This window comes from Pempheris klunzingeri, chromosome 8 (genome assembly GCF_042242105.1).
Source record: "Pempheris klunzingeri isolate RE-2024b chromosome 8, fPemKlu1.hap1, whole genome shotgun sequence".
Lineage (NCBI taxonomy): Eukaryota > Metazoa > Chordata > Actinopteri > Acropomatiformes > Pempheridae > Pempheris > Pempheris klunzingeri.
This window is the reverse complement of record NC_092019.1, coordinates 17,736,745-17,754,569: the sequence shown is the minus strand read 5'-3', so window position 1 is coordinate 17,754,569 and position 17,825 is coordinate 17,736,745. Positions and strand designations below refer to the sequence as shown.

Here is a 17,825-nt window from a genome sequence, read left to right as displayed (position 1 = left end):
TCTCAATATCTCCCCTTCTCTCTTTCTTCCTTCCCTTTCTCTCTTCCTCTCTCTCCCTATCCTACTTCACCCTCCCCTGCTGTCTCTCTCCTCACCCTCACTGTGTGTGCTGTCAATAATTGATGATCCTGACTGACTCAAAGGGTAACAGGTCCGGGAGAAAATGTCTCACCTAATTCTTTATTTATTTACAAGTCTACCTTTAGGTTCAGTCTGTCTGCGAAACCACGACTGTTTGTTGAAGCATGAGGATCGATGGCATGAGCCAACGTGCCCGTGTCCGTTTTACTGTTTGCAGCGGCTGTTTCACCTGTGACCGTGAGTGGGTTAATGCTGCCTGTCTGTCTGTCTGTCTGTCAGCAGGACAGAGGGAGGAAAGGGAAGCTTAAATGAGTGAGAGGCAGGGGGCAGAGAGGAGGAGGAGTGACAGAATGATAGAGGGAATTAATTCAACCTCAGCCAGCCCTGATTGACTCGGTGGCAAACTGGCATGTACAAACATTCACAGTGACACCAAAGCCATGGAGAGAGAAAAGAGGAATGACACGTCCTTCTCCAGAAAGAGAAGTTTCACTTTTGGGGCATATGGAGGGTGAGTAAAGACGCTGTTTGTCTCACTTTAGGACTGACACACAAGTCAGTTAAGTAGCTACATATACTGAACACACAACATTATTCTTAGACATAAGTAATCCTGTCTATGCAAGATGATCCATTTTCTTCTCCGAGTTGTTCTCACTTCCTTGTTTACAGTGTGGACAGATTCTCATGTGGGGATGACACAAGGTGAGCTCTTGTTTTCCATTTTATTGCAGCTGTTTCTAGCTCCCATTCTAACTTTACTACAAACAGTAAGAACTGAATGAGAAGTGATGCGTTGTGCTTTTTTCTTGTGTAAATCAACCTGTTGCTGCAGACCTGAATCTGCTGAGGATAACATACTGGACATCCTGGACTCTCCCGCCAGCGAGAGCAAGCCTTTCCTCTCTGCCAGCAGTAACCAGAGGGTGATATCATCATCGTGTTAATCCTATTTTGATTAAATACTCGTCATGTCTGTCCACATGCTGCATTTTTTGAGAAATCAAGTTTCCATTTGCAGCTGAAGTGTTTGTCATGTTCCTCTTCCTCCCCATGCTTCCCCTTCCCTTTCTCCCTGTCTGCATTTCTGTCTGCCGTCTGCTGCCTGTTGTTCGTACCAGGACACAGAGCTGTTTGAAATCATTGAAAAGCTGCAGGTGAGTTACAGTATGATTGATCTTGTGTAGTGAGTGTGTATTCAGTGGTGACGGAGCAGCAGAAGTTTCTTATCATCAATACTCCCCTTGTCCATCAGGGCAGCAGGATCGATGAGCAGCGGTGTGAATTCCCTCTTCCTCTGAAGGTTAGTCTTCAATCTGAGTGTATATACGGGTTTGATTCCCATGTGTGTGTTGACACTGACCTTTGTGTGAACGCCCTCACATTTGTTTCCCCAAACAGCACAAACTACAGGCCCTCACCATCATCAGGTGCTCCTTTGTGTCTATTTTAGTCTCAGCTTTTAACGATAGGTGGAGACCTGCCGCTCATCCTCCCGTCAAAGTCGGGGGGCTACTGGATAGACCCCCCTCTGGTGAGGCTGGTAGACGTGAGTCCCACCTCGTCCCACTATGGCCTCGATACGGAGAGCTACGACATCATGGAGAGAGATGGAGAGGCCAAAATCTATCACGAGTTCTTCCGCTCACGAGTAAGTAGACTTCATCTAAAGTCTTGAGGAATATTTTATCTTTCCTGGACTATTATTTAAGCTCCATCACCTTTTCTCCCCTTTAGTATCATCACTCGTTCACAGCCGTGGATCCATCTGTGGGGCCTCTGGTTCTCTCCGTGTGTTTGGAGGAAGAGGAGAACAAGCTGCGGGTGATACTAAGGTTGTGATTGTCATCCATTTAAGTCAACTGTGAGACAATTTTTGAAAATTCCCAGAACATCATGCTCTTCCTTAAAGTCTCCCTCCACTCCAGTATATTCATATGTCTTACGTCTCATTTTAATGTCTCTGTACGGAGTAAATGTAATTCATTCACAGACGGTTATACAGACATTGTGTCTCTTGTCTCACAGAATGAAGGAGTGCTCTCTGCATGGAGTTTTCTCTGTCTCCCTGTTCCCCAACATCCCATCTGCTGTTGAATTAGCAAAGGTATCAAACCACTTAGTCTATGGGAAGAACTATTTGTAACCAATACTAGTAAATGAAGCTGTTCCACACTGCAAAAATACTCAAGCTAAGTACAAGTATTATCAGCAAGAAGTACTTAAAGTATCACGAGAAGTTATTCTCAGTGTCCCTCCCGGTGTTTTTATTTTAGAAATTATGTTATCTGATTATTTTTATTGATGCATTGACATGTATGATACATTTTTATTGTTGTAGCTGGTTGAGGTGGACTTATGTTGGATAGTTTAATGTACAACAACTCATCATATTTTATATACAGTAATAAGCTTTGTATGTCAAGTTTGTATAAAAAAAACTGCAATATAACTAGTAACTATAGCTGTCCAATAAATGCAGTGGATTAAAACGTACAATATTTCCCTCTGAAACACAGTGAAATAGAGGGATAACGTGGAAATATATTTAAATATGATATAATAGTAATATAACAAAACAGAAATACTCAAGTGTACTGAGGAAAAGATGTCTATAAAACCACTAATTTTCCCTCTAGATGCTCTGTGACAGAGTGACTGTGTCAAAGTTTGAAGTGGTCAGCTACCTCAAGGTAATGCTGTAAAACTACCAGTAACTCAAATGGTGGCCACTTATTTAAGGCAAATCCTCTAAAATGTCACTCTCACTCGTCCCTCAGGCTCCAGAACTCATAACTGCTTTTGATGAACACAGAGTGTCTCCCAATTTCAAGTTTGGCATTTTGTACCAAAAGGACGAGCAGGTAAGACATTGTGCAGAAAATATCCTGCAATTCATACAAATTACTGAAATACGGCACCGTATGGTCACCACTCCCTCTCAGAGACAGCATCGTCTCTCTTCAGTTTACGGAGGAGGAAATACTTAGTAACAACGAGGAAAGTGAAGAGTTTCAAGATTTCCTTTCCATTTTGGGAGACACAATTGAACTGCAAGGCTTCACACGGTAAAGTAGACTTTGTTGATGTTGTCGAGGCGGGCGAATGACACATGCAGTGTGTAAAACCCCATGATTTCTCGCTCTTCACTCCCTTGTCTTAGGTTCAGAGGAGGACTGGATGTGTGTCATGGCCAGACGGGAAGTAAAGCCGTCTTCACTTCCTTTCATGGGAGAGAAATCATGTTCCATGTCGCAACTAAGCTGCCTTTCACAGAGGGTGACCCACAGCAGGTCTGTCACTGCAGCACCCTCAGTCTGTTCTGTGACCACCATTATTCACAGGAAAACAAGTTTGTTGAACAGACACTATTATGCTTTTGTTTTCTCCGTCTCCTCATCTCCCAACACAGTTACAAAGAAAAAGACACATCGGTAATGACATTGTAGTTTTGGTCTACCAGGAGGGCCAAACCCCTTTTCTGTCTGATGTCATCAAGTCTCACTTCCTGCACTGTTTCCTGGTGGTCCGGAGGCTTCAGGGGGCGGAGGAGACAGGTAAAACTGCGTACCAGGTGAGTAGAAAAACAGCCCCGGTTTAATCCATCAATATGTTTTTCAAAGTTAACTGATTCACCCTTATATTAATAAGCGTGGAGTGTCATCTAGAGCCCAGACATTACTCAGGCTTGAATCATCATTTCTTCTCTTCACAGCTGTCTGTCACAGCCAGAGAGGACGTTCCTCTCTTTGGTCCGGTCCTCCCAGATCCTCCCATCTTCACAGATGTAAGAAATAACACCAAGATCAACAAGCTGTTTTTGTTTCTCTTAATATTTTATGAAATGTATGTCACAGCAACAGCCAACTTATAATTGTTGTCTTTGCTATCAGTCTATTGGTGACTAATGGGGACCGTTGGTTTGGAGTCTGCTAATCCCTCTCTGTCCAGCAGTTGTCCCCTGAAAACCCTTTACACAGAGAGAGGAAGCAGGAAACGCTCAGGTGTAACGTGTAGTGTCCCAGTGGGAGTGAGTGAGCATGCACAGTGCCAGCACCCTGGGACTGGCTCACCTAAATGGGATGTAACATGTCACCGTAGGATGTAATTAATGAAATTAATGATGGCTGATTCCATTTAGCTGCCTCAGTTTCAGAGTCTTAGCATTGTTAACGCTGGCTGTCACTGTCACACTCCCATGGCTTACAGGCACACATGAACAGAATGGGGCCATTATTAATGTTATTAGTAACACTCGTGCTATTCCCACCATGACACATGAAACTTTGCACTCGGAAAAACACTGAAAAGGCAGGAAACAATACGTGTGATGAAAGCCGCTGACATTTAAACCTCACAGGGAGATATTGAAATGTGTCTTTTTCTTTTATTCTTTTTTCTTTCTGTAATTGTTTGGTGCAGTTTCACCAATACTTCCATTTCCTTTGTGTACAGCATTATGGAAAATGGTGTACACAACACACTAACACACTAAATACTCCAATGCTGTTTAGTATCAGTATGTTGCCTGAGATTCATTGTTATATGTTAATGTGCCTTTGTCTTGTGGTCCTATTGACCTGAGCTTTTTTTATCTTTATTTGTCTTATCTGCTCCACCTGTCCTGCTCACCTGAATCGCTACAGAACAAATCCATTATTGACTTTCTTCCGTCCCATCTTTCAGCGCTCCCTGCTGAGAGAATTCCTTCTGACCAAACTCATCAATGCAGAGATTTCCTGCTATAAGGCTCAACAGTTCAGCAGACTGGAGGTAGAGGAAGAGCTGTTTCCATTAAAGTTCTTTATCGGTGAACATCCAGGCTTGTTCTCTGATTTCTCTCTGCTATGTTTCCTCTCCTGTCCCTCCTCTCTTACGAAGCTCCGCACTCGTTCATCGCTCCTAGAGAGCCTGCAGGCTGAACTCTCCACCCGCTCCCAGTGCATGGTGGGGGATCCATCACTATCCGCTCTCCCATCTTGTGAGGGTGCAAGGGGGGCGTCTGAGGGGAGCGGAGGATTTATTGAAAACTTCAAGGTACATTTTGGCCTCCCTCACCCCTCAAGTTTCAGGAACTCTCTCATCCTTGTCTTTACTGTTTTCACTTCATTCTTCTTCTGATTCTCTGACATTAGAGAGCCATAAGAGTGCGCAGCCACTCTTTTGAGACTCTTGGGGTACCCAGGAAGATTGTTGGCAGCACATCACAGAAGCCTAAGGTAAAAATACACAACGGGAAAAAATTTGTTTAACTGAATAAATACTTATAAACATTTGAGCTGAAATTGTTCTTTAATTTCCATTACAGACAGAGAAAGATGGAGAGAGGTAAGATGTATGAGAGCAGCTGAAATTTTGATCTTTTGTATGGTTTAAATTAACAAAAAAGATAATGGCTCTCTCTGCTTGTCAGCGCTCTCTCTGACAGTTTGGGTCCTGCTGAAGTCAAAGATCAAGCAAGTCCTCAAGAAGAGACATAAAGGGAAATTTTAACTTGAAGATTTTAGACATTAATATATAGACGTTGATGGCCTATATGGTTACTTCTTGGTGGATGACTTATATGTAAATATAATATATAATAGAGTGCAAAAGTAAAATTTCTGAGAATATAATTATTTTAGTGTCATAGCAGTGATGTTCTACATTAATGAGAAGCTTTACATTGTATTTCAGTGAAATGTTAAACATATAAAAGTACTTTGAAAGGCAAAAATGTTTTGACAGAGTTTACACTTGTGTGTTTATATTGTCAATAAAGCAGTTTTAGTTCATTGAGGGATGTGAAGAGAGGAAGTGGGGAGGACAGAGGTGGAGAAATTAGAAATTAACACAACATGCAGAAAAGAATGATTTTTTGAAGAATGCTGTTTTACAAACAGTTGATTTTGGCAATTTAAGAAAAAAAAACACGTACTGAGTGTAATAAGATGTAGGAGAGAGGAAGGAGGAAAACAACACAACAACACAGTTCCTTTAAATCTGCTGCAGACATTAAAGGAAAAATCAGAGCGTTTGCACTGTACAGAAGACTCTTTCCTGCGTGGAGATTAGCACAAATTTATAATGAAAAATATATTTCTTCATGTTCTCAGAAAATGATCATGAAGATAAGATGTTTTATTTCAAGTGTTGCTTCCAGTGGGTGCTGCACATGCACAGTCTGCGAGGAGGGCAACATACAAATTACTGAACATTTGGACTTGTCATAGCAGGAAAAGCACTGGTGATACTAATAACATTAACGACGGCTCCGTTATATTCAGGTCTCTCATTCAGCCATGACAGCGTGCATACCGGCTCACTGTCACGACCCTGAGATGGATCATTAACTGAATTATTTACACCTGTGCATGTCCCAGTGTGTCATGTCAAAATTGGCTTCTGTGAAAAAGCCAATGAGGTTATATTTGCTTAACCATCACTTAAAGACGACCAAGAAACCCACCAAATGAAAGACGAAGAGGAGTGGCCATCATTGTCCTGTCTGTCAAACACTTTATAAAACAGGAAAATACACATCTGATTATGTATACACACTGTAATCAGCCAGAATCAGTTCAGCTACCATAGTGAATGACGTGTCTGTAATGGGGTTTGAAGGAGACCAGCAGTGGTAGCAGAAGCATTCAGGTCCTTTACATATGTAAACATGCTTCAAGTGAAAGTCTGCATTCAAATATTTACATTGTAACCATAAAACTCCCCAATTAAATGTACCATAAGACATGACTGGAATATTATTATTGATGCTGTGATGTGAATTTTAGAGTTTCTGTGTAAAATCCACAAGTAAACAAAATATTATAAATATAAGTGAATAAAAATCATATTCTAAACGAATAAGAATAGTAATAATGATAAACTGAGCTATTTTTGTCTGAGATGAGGTGGAGTAGAAATAAAGTAAACAACATTTTGTTTAATTCCTGGGATTACATCATGGAAAATTTATTGTCATTTAAATGTATCATTTTCATTAGTGCAATGGGACACAGTACAAAAACAAACTCAGCAAATTAGACGGACATAGAAATATAAGTAACAATGAAACACAAAACAGTAAGACACAACAAATAGGTTAAGACTTGAATTTGGCACAATCTTTAGTTAGTTTTGTCAGTGAGAGAACAGTTTTTATAGTTGTACAGTACTGTGCACAAGATTGAGGCAGGTATGAAGAAATGCTGTAAAGTAAAGTGCTTTCAAAAATCTAAAACTGAATTGTTTATTTTTATCTATTTACAAAATGCAAAGTGAGAGCAGAGCAAACAGAGGAAAAATCTTAGATCAATATTTGGCGTGACCACCCTTTGCCTTCAAAATAGCATCGTGAAAATGTGTTATGTAAGTGTATATTCATATGTCCATAAGACCGGAGGAATGAGTCAGATTCAAGAAGGCGGAGAGGAGAGAAGGAAGAGGGGAAATTAACAACAACAACAATAGTAATCATCATTATTATGATTGAAATGATTATTACTATTATTGTTGATGCTGTTAATTTGATGAATTAAAGAAATATATCGGCTATATAAACATTATCACTGTTAAAAAGTAAGGTCTTTTTTTACTGCTAGTGTGCTGCTCCACATCCAGTCCAGTAGGTGGCGGTGATGCTCCTGTACGCTGTCTTGGCAAATACCAATAAATTCATAGAAGAAGAAGTGAGACGGACTAGAAGAAGATAATAGAGTCTTTCGTCCACAGTAGATCCAGAGGAGGGCGGTAATGGGTCATAGACTGTGTAAAGAAAGGTGGTGTGTCTAGTTTATTCAAATCTAAGGGAGCCCAGGCGGCGGACGGACATAATTCCTGAGGCTATCAGTGCTAGCTAACAGAAGCTAACTTAAAGGCAAGTCTAATTCACCTGTTGCTAACAGCGGCTGCAGCTAACTGTAAACACCAGCACAAGTGTTGTCTGCTGACATGTTTAGACTGTGTGATGTTGCACTGGTTTGACTGAGCGGTCCTGCGCCAGGTCAGTTGAACTTTGACACACTGAACGATGAACTGAGACTCTTTGCTTCGCTGCCCTCAGCAGTCAGAGCTGAAGAGCAGAAGATGACCTCCAGGAAAGTTGTCGAGTTGTTCTACGACGTGGTTTCTCCCTACTCTTGGCTTGGCTTTGAGGTCAGTCTGTGTCTGATGTCAGCCTCAACACAGCAGAGCCACACACTGGTTTAATGTGTGTGTATGTGTATGTGTGTGTGTGTGTGTGTGTGTGTGTGTGTGTGTGTGTGTGTGTGTGTGTGTGTGTGTGTGTGTGTGTGTGTGTGTGTGTGTGTGTGTGTGTGTGTGCGCGTGTGTGTGTGTGTGTGTGCGTGCGTGCGTGTGTGCGTGCGTGCGTGTGTTCACAGGTCATTTGCCGCTACAGACACTTGTGGAACATCGAGCTCAAACTGCGTCCTGCGTTTCTGGGGGGCATCATGCAAGGATCAGGTAAATAAACAGGAAAGTAGAGAAACTTGAGTACTCAAGTGCTGCACTTAAGTACCATTTAGAAGTGTGTACTTGTACTTTACTTGAGTATTTCCATTTTATACTACATTTCAGAGGCAAATATTGTACCTGACAACTTAAGTTACTTTGAAGATAACACAAAATAATGACAACAAAATATAATTAACAAATAGAATCTAATTGATTATTAAAGGTTAAGACAAGATGAGCGGGTAAGTTCACAAGCTAGTAATTTATAAAAACTATTACACTTGGCTCCACCTTTACCAGCTGCAACACAGACACGATGTACACATTAATTCATCAATAATTATTATCCAGTAATATATAGTATTCAGAAATTGACCGTTCATCATGATGAGAAGTTTTACTGTAGATACTAATACTTTAGTACTTTTACTTAAATAATTTTTTGAATGCACAACTTTTTGTAATAGAGTATTTCTACACTGGTATTGCTACATTTACTGACATGAAAACATTTGAGTAGTTCTTCCACTACTGTAAATAAATATTTGGTTAACTATTGCAGGGCATGCTGCGTGTTCAGATCCACTGTTATCCACAATATGTACTGTTGCATTTCTTATATTATATACTTGTATATTTCTCATAATAGTTGTCTTTCATGACAGGCAACAAGCCCCCTGGTCTGGTTCCAAACAAATTCCTGTACATGGCCAAGGATCTGGACCGCCTGGCAGAGTATTTTGCTGTTCCCTTGCATACTCCATCTGATCCCTTTGAAGCCATGTTCAGAAAAGGTACATACAAGTAGAACCTGATGGGATCAATACTGTAATGTCTATTGATTAGACCAGGGGCCCCAAGACTGAGATGAGCTCCTGGGCCCCTGTGAACTCCCTTTGTCCCTCCTCCCTGTGCGTTGTGTACATGTTTCTTGTCTCCTGTGGTAATTTGTGTGCCATGGATTTCTTTGATTGTGTTGATAGCGCTCAGTGGAATAACAAAACAAACAAGAATAACAACATTCATTCTCAATTATTTGAGAATGAAAGAAAGGCTCTCATCATGCCAGTTCATGATGCAGTTATCACCCAGTTATCAGGGTAGTTGACCACTCTTCTCATTTTGCTAATTCAGCCTTTCACAAGACAGTGATGGCACCATTTCTTTATTGAGTAAAGCTAATAATACAGTGAGTTTCAGGTCTTCCTCTGTTTTTTTTTTTTTCTCCGAGGCTCCTTGTCTGCAATGCGATTTGTGGCAGCCGTACAGGAGATGGAGAAGGTAGGAGACAAGCAGGTGGAGCAGGTTTCCCGGGAGCTGTGGAAAAGGATCTGGAGCGAGGACAAAGACATCACTGAACCAGCATCATTGTCTGAGGTATACGAGCTTATCCAGCCTGTTGTGTTGGACAAGATTAAGAAGCACCATTTCATTTTGCCGCATTCTTTTTCTTTTTTTTATATTTTTGCAGGCAGCGATGAAAGCAGGATTGTCTGACAGCGAGATTAAAGAAGTGCTGAAGCTGTCCACCTCAAAGGAGGTTAAAGACAAGCTGAAAAGCACAACACAGGCTGCACTTGATCACGGGGTCAGTTGTCCTTCATCTCTCCAAGTAGATTCAGGCAGGAGAGTCAAGAAGTTACAGTGTAATTAACAAAATCTCACCCACTGCCTCTCCCCAGGCCTTTGGCTTCCCCCTCATGGTGTGTCATGTAAACGGAAACCCAGCAATGTTTTTTGGATCGGACAGATTTGAGCTCATGGCCCACTGCATCGGTGAGAAAATTATGAATTATTATATATTATCATTCACAACCACGAACACATACGATGCAGAAGTGACAATAAGAAGATTAAAATGATACTTGACACTTCATCTGCTGTTGCACCATAAGTCACCCTATTAGATAAATGCCTAGAATGTTTACATGTTTACAATACATGTTTTGCAACAAGTTTTCTATGTCTATTTGTATGAGTATATTTTCAGTTTTGATGTTTATTTTTATTGCAAAATTGAAGCCAAAGCTGTCTGAGATTTGTGCCCAACCTCATTTTGTTCTCTGTTTCAGGAGAGAAGTGGCTGGGACCTCAGCCTGACAAATCAGCTGCCAAACTGTGAGGGGAAAACGCTGCCTTCAAACACCATTAGTTTGCTCACAGAGTTTTGAATTTGCATCTCTTTTTAATGATGCTTTTGATTCTTCCTAATTGTTCAAATTTGCCTTCTGAAACCAAGCAGACCAATAGACCTTAATACCAAACAATAGTATAAATAATGTAACATAGCATCATACTGTTAATTATGTGCCTATTAAAAGGAACACTGACAACTTAAAGATAAAACAGCTGGCTTTTTTCTCTATTAAAATACAAAGGTATGAAAAGGATGTAATTGTTGCATCGTAATGTTATTTGCTGGCTGTATTTTATTTTTTTTGGATGGTGGGAAACGCGGTCCACCACTCTGGTCCAGGCAGAAGTATCTCATATAACTACAGCATTCAGTGACATTCATGGTCCCAAAAGGATGAACCCTAATGACTTTGGAGGCCCCCTGAAGGTCCCTCTGTGGCCACCATGAGGTTGACTTTTATGGTTTTGAGTGAAACGTCTCTGTAGCTACAGGATGGAGACCCAAGACATGTAGTGCAGACATCCATGTTAATCTCCGTTAATGAACGGAAATGACTGGTAATAACTTTTCATGTAGCACCATTATCGGGTCAAAATTGAATTTGTACTATGTGCTATTTAGCAAATGACACTAAATGCTAAACTGATGGTAAACATGGCGAGCATTAAAGATGGCAAACATGCAGGTTATTTGGTTTGGAGACTAAATTGCACTTGGGCATTAATGTTAGTTTGCTTTGTGATAAACTGATGAGCTTTCCAGGATGTAATCCTCCTCTTTCCCAGTGTGAGCTGGTATATGCTCCACCCCCTGGCAACCTGAACAGGTGTGGCTACAGTTAATGGATGGTTGGATAAAACCTCTTAGGAAATATATTTCAAATGTCATTTTTTTCTTTCTTCATCTGTTCATCATTTTATGACCCCTCACGTTTTTGTTGTGACCCACTGGAAGGGCCCAGCCGCTAGTCTTGGAACCACTGGACTAAACCACCCAGATATATCTGAAGCAATTTAAACTAGATCTTGCTCGACCAGCTGTAACAGTAAAATGTCCTCTGCTCACCAGACACAAGCAACAACAGTATAAGAAGGAACAACAGTGTAAAAACAGCCAAATAATGTAATGTATAAAAATGTATTACTTAAACGAGCCATGTTTTTGCAGAATGAGTGAGTACTTTTAATACTTATAGCATATTCAGCTGATCAAACGTATGCACTTTTCATAAGTAATTGACTAATTTTACATGGTTGTATTGGTGCTTTTGTATAAGTGGAGGGTTTTAGTAGTCCTTCCACCATTGTAATAATCCATTATCTTAACTGACTGGATACTATTTATGTAATTTGAATAATTTAATAAAAGATGTGGGATTATTTTGTCCATGTTTAATGCCTGTACCCAGGCAGAAGTACAGTTTATTGTTGCTGACCAATCCAGAGGGTGTATAATACAAATTCCAGTGCCACAGAAGCCAAACAGGCTTAACAAAAGGCTGAGGACTAAAAATGACAAAGAGCAGCAGGACCAGTTTCCCGAGACAATAAGTAGAGAGGCAGGGCCAGAGGTGGCTGACAGCTTCAGATAAAAACAAAAGCCGAAAGCAGAATGTGGTAGAGCAAAGTCTTAAGAGAGGCAGGGCAAGACTCTGCCTTACCACAAACCTGATATCAGTGTGATGCACCACCTCTCAGATTATAGGCAGAGAGACAGAAATGAGGAAGAGGGAAGATGTAAACAGGAGAGAAGAGGGATAAGGTGTGGGTGAGGAGGGTGGAGTTAAGAAAACACTGAAGGTGGAACATAGACAAACAGAGAGCAGTGCATTGATCCCCCGAGTCTGACCAACCGCCTGAGAAAAACAAGACAATGAGGATCTGAGCAGCACAGCTGAACCCGGACTCCACATTGAGCTGGAGGATGTGTGGAAGGAGACCGACTGTGTGAGGGAGGGAAACATGAGCTTCAAATAACTGGGTAGAACATTTTCTTTAGGATATAAGACGCACCTGAGTTGAGGTAAGGATTTTACATATGACGTCTTTTCTGTCACACTGTTTGTTTGAGTCATGTTGTGTATGTAAAGTATTGTTTATGTAGCTCTGAGCTAATGTTTTCACATGATATTAGTCTAATAACAGCTTCAGCTGTGTATTTTACTCTGGGAATTATTATTTCTGTGGTGATTATGACGTTTTTTTTTCCAATTTATTAATTTCTTTCCACTTTATGATCAGTTTGAGCTTGTAAGCTGGTGCTGTTTTACCATTAGTGTTTGCCCTTTGGGTGTGTAGTCCAACATTTATGTGTCCAAAAAATGCGGATGAACAGGTTTAGAGATCTTGGATCTGACGTAAAAGGAAGAGTTTCCCCGTGTGGCTGCGGTGTAATTTCTGTTCCTGCACATTTAAAGCAGCTCTGAGTTCATACATGCAGCATAAAGATCCCTCAGCTAGAGAGGATACATGTCTTTGTTGTCACAGCTTTGGTGAAGGCTGTGTCTTATGGTTAAACTAGCTTATAAAGTGTTTTTTCATCTCAAGACTGACCAGCATCAGAGGTCTGTGCTGTAAGTCCTAAAGGATCATTAGAAGATGAAATGAAGGCGTCAGAGTTTGTACTCTGCGTAGGTGGCAGGAAGAAGGAGTCTGGCATGCCTCCGAAGCCGTGATACAACACCTGAAGTTCCTGGTCTCAGTTACATGTTGGCCCAGACACCTTCTCATCCTGGTTACCTTGTAAAGAGTCATGTTACTATTAACAGACTCAGCCCCAGAGACAAAAAGGGTTTCACTGTCACTTTATGTGGTGTTTTTATTCATCTTTTTGTTTTTAGTCACAACAATGACTTCAACGTTTTTGGTAAATAGGAAATATCCCGAAGCTACTGCACAACAACTGTAAGCATGTGGAAAACTAAAATGTTTGACTGTGTCTGAGGGATGGACTGAAGGGAATAAAACATTCTTAGCAACGTTTCCTTAATGTCATCTCTTTTTACATGTGACAGGATGTCGTCATTATCAGAAGCAGACTTCCACTGCAAGCAGGGAGATACCATCTGTGGTGAGTTTCATCAGCAGGGATGGAAGTTGAGAATTTAGGCTGTAACCTGCTCTGGCCATTAGAGGCCTTTTCAAATGTTCACCTAAGCTGACAGATGCACAGGCAACACTTTGAGATGACTGCATCTCAGACCTGCTGAGTGACTACAGAGACTGTGTCTGTTCCTGCTCCTGCAGACATCCGCATGTATGAGCAGGAGGTGATCATTGTGCCCACCTTGCTGCTGGCCACCTTCCTGGTCACTCTGGTCTTCATTTTCCTGCTGCGCTTTTGTCCAGAGAAAGTCGATCGCATCCGTCCACCGAACTCCAAGTCGGCCTCCAGGAGAGTACTGCATGGCATTGATGGTAAGACTCAGTCACTGTTATCAGCGTTGATTTAAATGAATGTGACCATATCACAGAAATTAAACTGGATCTACTCTGTCAGCTGTTTCCATATGTATGTCTTTTATTTTTCCAGTTAACCGAGTTCATTTGCTTTAAATTCCTTTGTTTAATGAAATCATCCTGATATCATTCTGACAATTTAACAAAGTTCAAAGCTGTCAGGAACCCAAAATACAAGTAAATGCCCATAAACTCTTACAAATCTGTAGTAATAATTGCAACAACAACAACTCAACTCAATCCAAAGAATATTGTTTCACACAAATCCAGCAGAAAAATTGAATAAAACTATTACAGTCTCTTCATGTGTAAAGTGATTTTGTAAGAACTTTTTTAAACCACCACACAACTTGCCCATATGCTTGGAATCAGTGTTTACTTGGCATGTACAAAACAATCAGTTATGGAGTAATTATGAGCAGTTTTAACATTTTAGCATTTACTGTATGACATAATCAATAAGCACACAAGTGTCTCCAGCTCCAGTTTCCAGCATTACACAAAGTAAATTGAATATAAATAGTTCTGCTCTTATGAAAATCCTTGAGCCTAACCCATCTGTTATGATAATTAGTCTCTTCCTCCCTCTCCGCCTCTCCTTTATCTCTCTCTGTCCACAGCTCCACCAGGTATCGACCCCCTGGAGCATGAAAGCATCGCTCTGGACATGACCAGTTCCTACTCCACCTTCCACCCCCCGACCACTTACCCCTCCAAAACTGTGAACACGCCCTCTTTCCCACCCAGCCCCCCACCGCAGCCCTTCAAGCCCAGTTTCACACCCATTGTCCAGCCCAGAGAGCTGCCCCGTCAGAGGCTGCCTGAGTCCTTCAATATGGTCAGCTCCCTGCCTGCCGCCTTCTCCCTGCGCTCCGACCCCTCTGTGTCCCTCTACAGGGCCCGCATGGAAAACAGGAGCGTGGTGCTGCGAGTTCTAAATGGTGAGATGGTTGAATTTGAATTTCATGGAAGTGTGTTTGTGACTGCAGTGTTCCTTTCCAGCTCTCATCTCCCTTTCGTTCTTGCCCTTCACAGACTCTGCTGATGCCACAGAAAGACAAAACTTTCTGGGCTTTGCGTCGTTCCTGGCCCAGCTGGGACCACATCCCTTCCTGCCTGAGCTTCTTGGTGTGGTCTCACTCCGAGCTCCTTTGGTCACGGTTGTGGAGGAGCTGGAGAACAGAGACCTGCTCAGCTTCCTGTGGAGATGCAGACAGGTATATTTTGACAGACAGTCTAGACTGCTGCTGCTGTTTGTCTACTCACTTGAAGCATTAAACCAGAGAAAAATGTCCCTAAGAAGAATGATTGTGTCATCCTCTCTATATGTTTTTTTTTCTCAGGAAAATGTGGATCCTCCATGTGAAATGACAGAGAGACGAATATTCACCATGGCCAAGCAGGTGGCATCAGCACTGGTCAGTATGCTCACAATATTTTGACCATGCTTGACTTTCAAATCACTGGCATACAATACTCCTATGCTGACCCCATCTCAGCACTTTCTTCCCTCCCTCTCCTACTCCCTCACCTCATCATGCACCTACGTGACAATCTCAAATTCAGTCTCCTCTGTATGTTTTTGTATCGTTGTCACATTAGTTTTAAATGTGTGTCTGATGCTGAGATGCCTCCTGTCTTGTCGCTCAATCAGGAGTTCCTTCACAGCAAAGATCTTCTCCACGGAAACATTCGTGCTCGAAGCGTATTGGTCACCAAGGAGTTCACGGCAAAGCTTTGGGGCCTGCACGGGGTCTACACGAGGAAGAACCAGGGAGCCACACAGAGAGATGATCCCAGCATGAAGAAATGGCGGGCACCAGAGCTGTTAGCCAAGAGACCCGCTGGTCAGAGCAGCGACATGTGAGTTTTTCTCTTTTCATCTCTCATATTGTCTGTAGGTTACATCCTTCAGTACGGATGCTACTGCAGCAGAAAAAAAAAAATAATATGTTAAATGTTGCTACTTACTTATCAATGGAGAGGCATGAGCATCAAGAGCATTTAGACGCTAACCATAAATTACCTTTGTGTGTCCCTCTTTAGCTGGTCATTTGGCATCCTGCTGTATGAAATGGCAACATTGGGTAAGTTGAATTCTAACTTTTGGGAACCTTGGTCATAAATAATAGATAAACCTTCAATTAAAATGTCTTATTAGATACATGTAGGTTGGGCTACCCACTACTTGGACTGGGAAAAATAGAGATATAGGATATAGACAACGTGTGTTGTGAGGTGATATATATTTCTTGACAGTCAGATAATTTCCAATACAATTTATACTGTGTCACTTTAATTACTTTAATATAGTGTCTCTGATTGTATTAGGCAATTGTAGGAAATATTTCAAACCCATGATATAGGGATGTTGGATTTTAATATGATTTCTGCATTGAGTATCTTAATCTGTAAGGTATTAAATTTCCTTGATTAGCCAAAGACAGACATCCCTGTCTGGTTATTTTATCCATAAACAGCCTCTCTATGGAGTTTTGATAAAATAAAATATGCAATACTATAAACATATATATTAATATTGCTGTGTAAAAGTACAGATAACGTTATTGAGGACTTTGTTTGTATGCCCCACTCATGTTTTCTCTCTAGGTGAAGCTCCATTTGCCGAAATCTCAGTTAATGAACTTCTACAGTTTCATCAACGAGGGAAAAACCTGAAAAAACCATCCAACTGTTCCAACACGCTGTGAGTATCCACTGCGTGCTCCAGATAGCACGCAGCCAAACCCAAAGCAGAGTCCTGTTTTCATCTTTAACAAATGTGCTGTAAAGCTCGGACTAATGCCTCTCTCCCACAGGTACTCTCTCATTAAGAGTTGTTGCCAGTGGAAGGATCAAGATCGACCCTCTCTGGCTGAGGTGAGCCGTAAGCTCCTCTCAGGAGAGAAAAGTGCCTCTGACAAAGTCCTCAAGGCGTCGGAGGCAGTTAACATTGAGCAGTACCTGCAGGAGGCAGGATACGGGGAAACCAACAGCTACACTGTTTTCTGATCACAGTGTGCCAACAAAACACATTTTTACATACATTACATTTCTACATACATACATTACTCTTCCCAATGGTACCCCAATAATGCACTTCTACAAAATAATATCTTTCAGGTGCATTAAAAGTGTTCCAAACTGTTAATAAGCACTTTGGGCACTGAAAATATTATTTTATTTTCTCATGTATTCTCCTACTTCAGGTTCATGCAATGTAAATGACTCTATGCTAAATAAGTTGTTTACACTCATCTTCATTCATTCAGACCTCATTCGTGTGTGTGTAGTTGTCTATTAAGGCAATACCTACATCTTTTTGGGTTCAGCTGGGGAAACAGCCAGTAACTTTATAGTAGCACAATTAAAGATTCGTAAACTTGACTAATGTACAGCTGCTGCACCCTGAACTTGTTGATTCTTTCAATACGGTTTGCAAATCTTTTTTTTATGACCTAAAGCCAGTGTATGTTAATAGATGTAATTAATAACAGTGAATTTTGTATGATTCTATATTATGCGGTTATGGAAATGAAGGGCACATAAATGTACTTAAGCTGTTATTAGACTGTCTCCTCTATAAGCTCAGTTCATGTGAACATCTACGAGCAAGAAGTGAGCTCAACCTGTTTACATAAACTCAAATGTGAATAAAAAAATCACTTTCGAAGTCTCTTTTTAATTTTCAAGTGGATGTCATGGGGTAATAAAGT

The 17,825-nt window shown here is 41.1% G+C and overlaps 3 protein-coding genes across 3 annotated transcripts; all 3 read left to right on the top strand.

Annotated features, from left to right (window-relative positions):
• Positions 1-418: 418 nt before the first annotated feature.
• Positions 419-6,810, top strand: rap1gapl (RAP1 GTPase activating protein-like). Its single transcript, XM_070835051.1, has 19 exons — positions 419-592; positions 754-786; positions 917-1,007; positions 1,203-1,238; positions 1,337-1,384; positions 1,535-1,732; positions 1,819-1,916; positions 2,110-2,188; positions 2,721-2,774; positions 2,862-2,945; positions 3,049-3,149; positions 3,245-3,374; positions 3,494-3,655; positions 3,797-3,868; positions 4,768-4,854; positions 4,963-5,118; positions 5,217-5,300; positions 5,390-5,409; positions 5,495-6,810. The coding sequence occupies exons 1-19, from the start codon at positions 522-524 to the stop codon at positions 5,559-5,561; spliced, it is 1,671 nt and encodes a 556-aa protein (XP_070691152.1). The 5' UTR covers positions 419-521; the 3' UTR covers positions 5,562-6,810.
• A 974-nt stretch (positions 6,811-7,784) lies between these two features.
• On the top strand, positions 7,785-10,833 carry gstk1 (glutathione S-transferase kappa 1). The gene is made up of 8 exons (XM_070835064.1): positions 7,785-7,940; positions 8,143-8,214; positions 8,442-8,523; positions 9,180-9,308; positions 9,746-9,891; positions 9,986-10,102; positions 10,197-10,290; positions 10,587-10,833. The coding sequence occupies exons 2-8, from the start codon at positions 8,146-8,148 to the stop codon at positions 10,634-10,636; spliced, it is 687 nt and encodes a 228-aa protein (XP_070691165.1). The 5' UTR covers positions 7,785-7,940; positions 8,143-8,145; the 3' UTR covers positions 10,637-10,833.
• Positions 10,834-12,493: 1,660 nt separating this feature from the next.
• styk1b (serine/threonine/tyrosine kinase 1b) lies at positions 12,494-17,749 on the top strand. The gene is made up of 10 exons (XM_070835712.1): positions 12,494-12,673; positions 13,665-13,720; positions 13,897-14,067; positions 14,730-15,050; positions 15,145-15,326; positions 15,453-15,527; positions 15,764-15,972; positions 16,156-16,196; positions 16,720-16,816; positions 16,929-17,749. The coding sequence occupies exons 2-10, from the start codon at positions 13,666-13,668 to the stop codon at positions 17,119-17,121; spliced, it is 1,344 nt and encodes a 447-aa protein (XP_070691813.1). The 5' UTR covers positions 12,494-12,673; position 13,665; the 3' UTR covers positions 17,122-17,749.
• The last annotated feature ends 76 nt before the right edge of the window (positions 17,750-17,825 follow it).

What these genes read in the sequence shown, in the direction of transcription:
- rap1gapl (XM_070835051.1), top strand. Translation starts at nt 522, where the DNA reads ATGGAGAGAGAAAAGAGGAATGACACGTCCTTCTCCAGAAAGAGAAGT. An exon ending in TCATGTGGGGATGACACAAG is followed by an intron (nt 787 to 916) that starts GTGAGCTCTTGT and finishes CTGTTGCTGCAG; the next exon opens with ACCTGAATCTGCTGAGGATA. An exon ending in GCACATCACAGAAGCCTAAG is followed by an intron (nt 5,301 to 5,389) that starts GTAAAAATACAC and finishes TTTCCATTACAG; the next exon opens with ACAGAGAAAGATGGAGAGAG.
- styk1b (XM_070835712.1), top strand. Translation starts at nt 13,666, where the DNA reads ATGTCGTCATTATCAGAAGCAGACTTCCACTGCAAGCAGGGAGATACC. An exon ending in GCTGGTCAGAGCAGCGACAT is followed by an intron (nt 15,973 to 16,155) that starts GTGAGTTTTTCT and finishes GTCCCTCTTTAG; the next exon opens with CTGGTCATTTGGCATCCTGC. An exon ending in TCCAACTGTTCCAACACGCT is followed by an intron (nt 16,817 to 16,928) that starts GTGAGTATCCAC and finishes TCTCTCCCACAG; the next exon opens with GTACTCTCTCATTAAGAGTT.
- gstk1 (XM_070835064.1), top strand. Translation starts at nt 8,146, where the DNA reads ATGACCTCCAGGAAAGTTGTCGAGTTGTTCTACGACGTGGTTTCTCCC. An exon ending in TGAAGCCATGTTCAGAAAAG is followed by an intron (nt 9,309 to 9,745) that starts GTACATACAAGT and finishes TTTTTCTCCGAG; the next exon opens with GCTCCTTGTCTGCAATGCGA. An exon ending in GCTCATGGCCCACTGCATCG is followed by an intron (nt 10,291 to 10,586) that starts GTGAGAAAATTA and finishes TCTCTGTTTCAG; the next exon opens with GAGAGAAGTGGCTGGGACCT.